Raw genomic sequence first — 1,989 nt, 5'->3', positions numbered from 1 at the left:
AAGTAGGTGCTTTAGACCACTGAGCCATCTCGCCAGCCCCCATCCTCTGGCTTCTTAATACATCCTTGCTAAACCTCTCTTTCCCACTCCACTGGGGACCACTCTGGCCACTTGGTAGAAGAGCCAGGGCACTGCGTGGAGTTATGATACAACACATGCTGACAAAAGCTACATCAGGACACAGACGCTGGCGGGTTTTCCTGGGTCAGTCCAGCATTCCAAGACAGTAACTGTGGCTGGATGTGGAGGGGTTGGGACAGTAGCTCGAGGGACCCTACAGCCAGAGGTCCCACGAAGCCAACATTGTGGCCCCTCACTCACCTGTCGCAGAGGGTCACGTGGGGGCTGCGTCTCACATGCACGCAGTCACTGTGGAGGGGGAACAGGCCTGCGAGGAGGTAATCACCCGGAAGGCTGAAGTCGGGAGACGAGGCTGTTTCGTGGCAGCTGAGAGCCCAGCAGCTGGTCAGGGTCAGCTGCAGACAGACCAGGTGAGTCACCCAGAGAAACATGCTGGCCAGGCACCCCTGTGCTGGGCATGGCCAAGTGATGCCCTCTGACAAGGATGGATGGCAGCTGCCCAGACCCTTGGCAGCTTTGTGCCCCTGAAAGGAGTGGCGCTGGAGCCCAGCTGAAGAACGTGGACTGTTTCTCTTGGCTTTCCGGGCCTGCGGTTCTACTCAGGAATTGGGCAGGGCCAGGGCTGAGATGCAAACCAGGCGGCACCCAGCTACCCCTCCTCTGGATGCTCAGGAGTTCTGCCCTTGCTGTGGCTGGAGAAGAGCGGTGGAGGGTGGGATACCACCTCCCTGGTGCTGTGAGGGGCAGGGCGTGGTGAGTTGCTATCAGGGATCTGCAGGGTGGCCTTTAGTGTCTCACTATGCAGCCCAAGCTAGCCCAGAATTAGGGTTATTAATGTGATCCTCCTGCCTCAGCTTCCCAAGTGCTGGAATGACAGGCATAACCATCCATTGAGTCAGGGGCTCAGACTGATTTTTTTTTTTCCAGAATCGGGGATTGAACTCAGGCCCTTGTGCTTGCCAGGCAAGCACTTATTCTACTGAGCTATCTCCCCGGCCCCCATCAGACTGGTCTTGAACTTCTCGGCCCATGTGATCTTCCTGCCTTTACCTCCTGGCTTTACTAGTAACTGGTACCACAAAAGATATAACAAAACAGAACAAATGATGTCCACTGTGCCTTGCAAGCTGCAGGTGTGAGAACCCTTTACCCTGGCCTCAGTTTACCAAATGAGACAGGGCTTTGGGTTGAGATTCCTCATCCAGGCCTCAGTTTTCTGGCTCTGAAATATTGGTCAATGTGAATCATGCGTGAGAGTGTTACCCAGGGTTGCTCCCTTCAGCCCAGTCACAAATGCATGCAAACTCAGGGTATGCAAATAGCCTGATTTTGTTTAAAATGGCAAACCTGGGCTTTTTCTACAGAAGGAAACAAAAAAAACCCCGGTGGATTTCCGGAGAGATGGCCACACGCCTAAGCAGTTGGCCGTAGTGAAACTTTTGCATCATGTAAATGGGGTTCAGGCTGGAGATATAGCTCAGCCGCACAGCGCCTGCCTGGCAAGCGCAAGGTCCTGAGTTCGATTACCGATACCATGAAAACCCCAACCGTGTAGATGGGGTGCGCTGTGGGCTGCCAGGTTTCCGCAGGTCGCGGAGCCCCTAGTGCACTCCCGGAGGCCGTCGGCAGGCGGCGCGAGCGGCTCAGCACCAGCTCTACGAGCAACAGGACGGGCCGCAGCGCGATCGCCGAAATACCGCGAGATTGTCGCGGACCAGAAGCCCGCGGCGCAGCATGGCGGACGCGGTATCGCCGCTCCGGCGGAGTCCGGGGCGCCCCACGTGGGTGCGGACCCGCAAGGCTCGGCCGCAGCTGATGCTGAGCCGCCGTTCCCGCCGCCGGCTCGGGGCGCTAAGCAGGTGTGGCCGGCGGCGGCTGAAGCGACGGCTGCTGCAGGCCCGGGCGGCG

At 57.9% G+C, this 1,989-nt stretch overlaps 2 protein-coding genes across 2 annotated transcripts in view; one reads left to right on the top strand and one right to left on the bottom strand.

Annotated features, from left to right (window-relative positions):
- Tas1r1 (taste 1 receptor member 1) overlaps positions 1-512 on the bottom strand; it is a 9,245-nt gene extending 8,733 nt beyond the window's left edge. Inside the window, exon 1 of the mRNA XM_023699379.1 lies at positions 322-512. Within this exon, the coding sequence (XP_023555147.1) occupies positions 322-512 (191 nt within the window). The remainder of the gene's footprint in view (positions 1-321) is intronic.
- Positions 513-1,805: 1,293 nt separating this feature from the next.
- The window catches only part of Nol9 (nucleolar protein 9), an 18,611-nt gene continuing 18,427 nt past the window's right edge, over positions 1,806-1,989 (top strand). Inside the window, exon 1 of the mRNA XM_023699378.1 lies at positions 1,806-1,986. Within this exon, the coding sequence (XP_023555146.1) occupies positions 1,816-1,986 (171 nt within the window). The 5' untranslated portion in view covers positions 1,806-1,815. The remainder of the gene's footprint in view (positions 1,987-1,989) is intronic.

This window comes from Octodon degus, unplaced genomic scaffold (assembly GCF_000260255.1).
Source record: "Octodon degus isolate 3935 unplaced genomic scaffold, OctDeg1.0 scaffold00113, whole genome shotgun sequence".
Lineage (NCBI taxonomy): Eukaryota > Metazoa > Chordata > Mammalia > Rodentia > Octodontidae > Octodon > Octodon degus.
The sequence above is the reverse complement of the archived record's forward strand: the minus strand, read 5'-3'. Positions and strand labels throughout refer to the sequence as shown.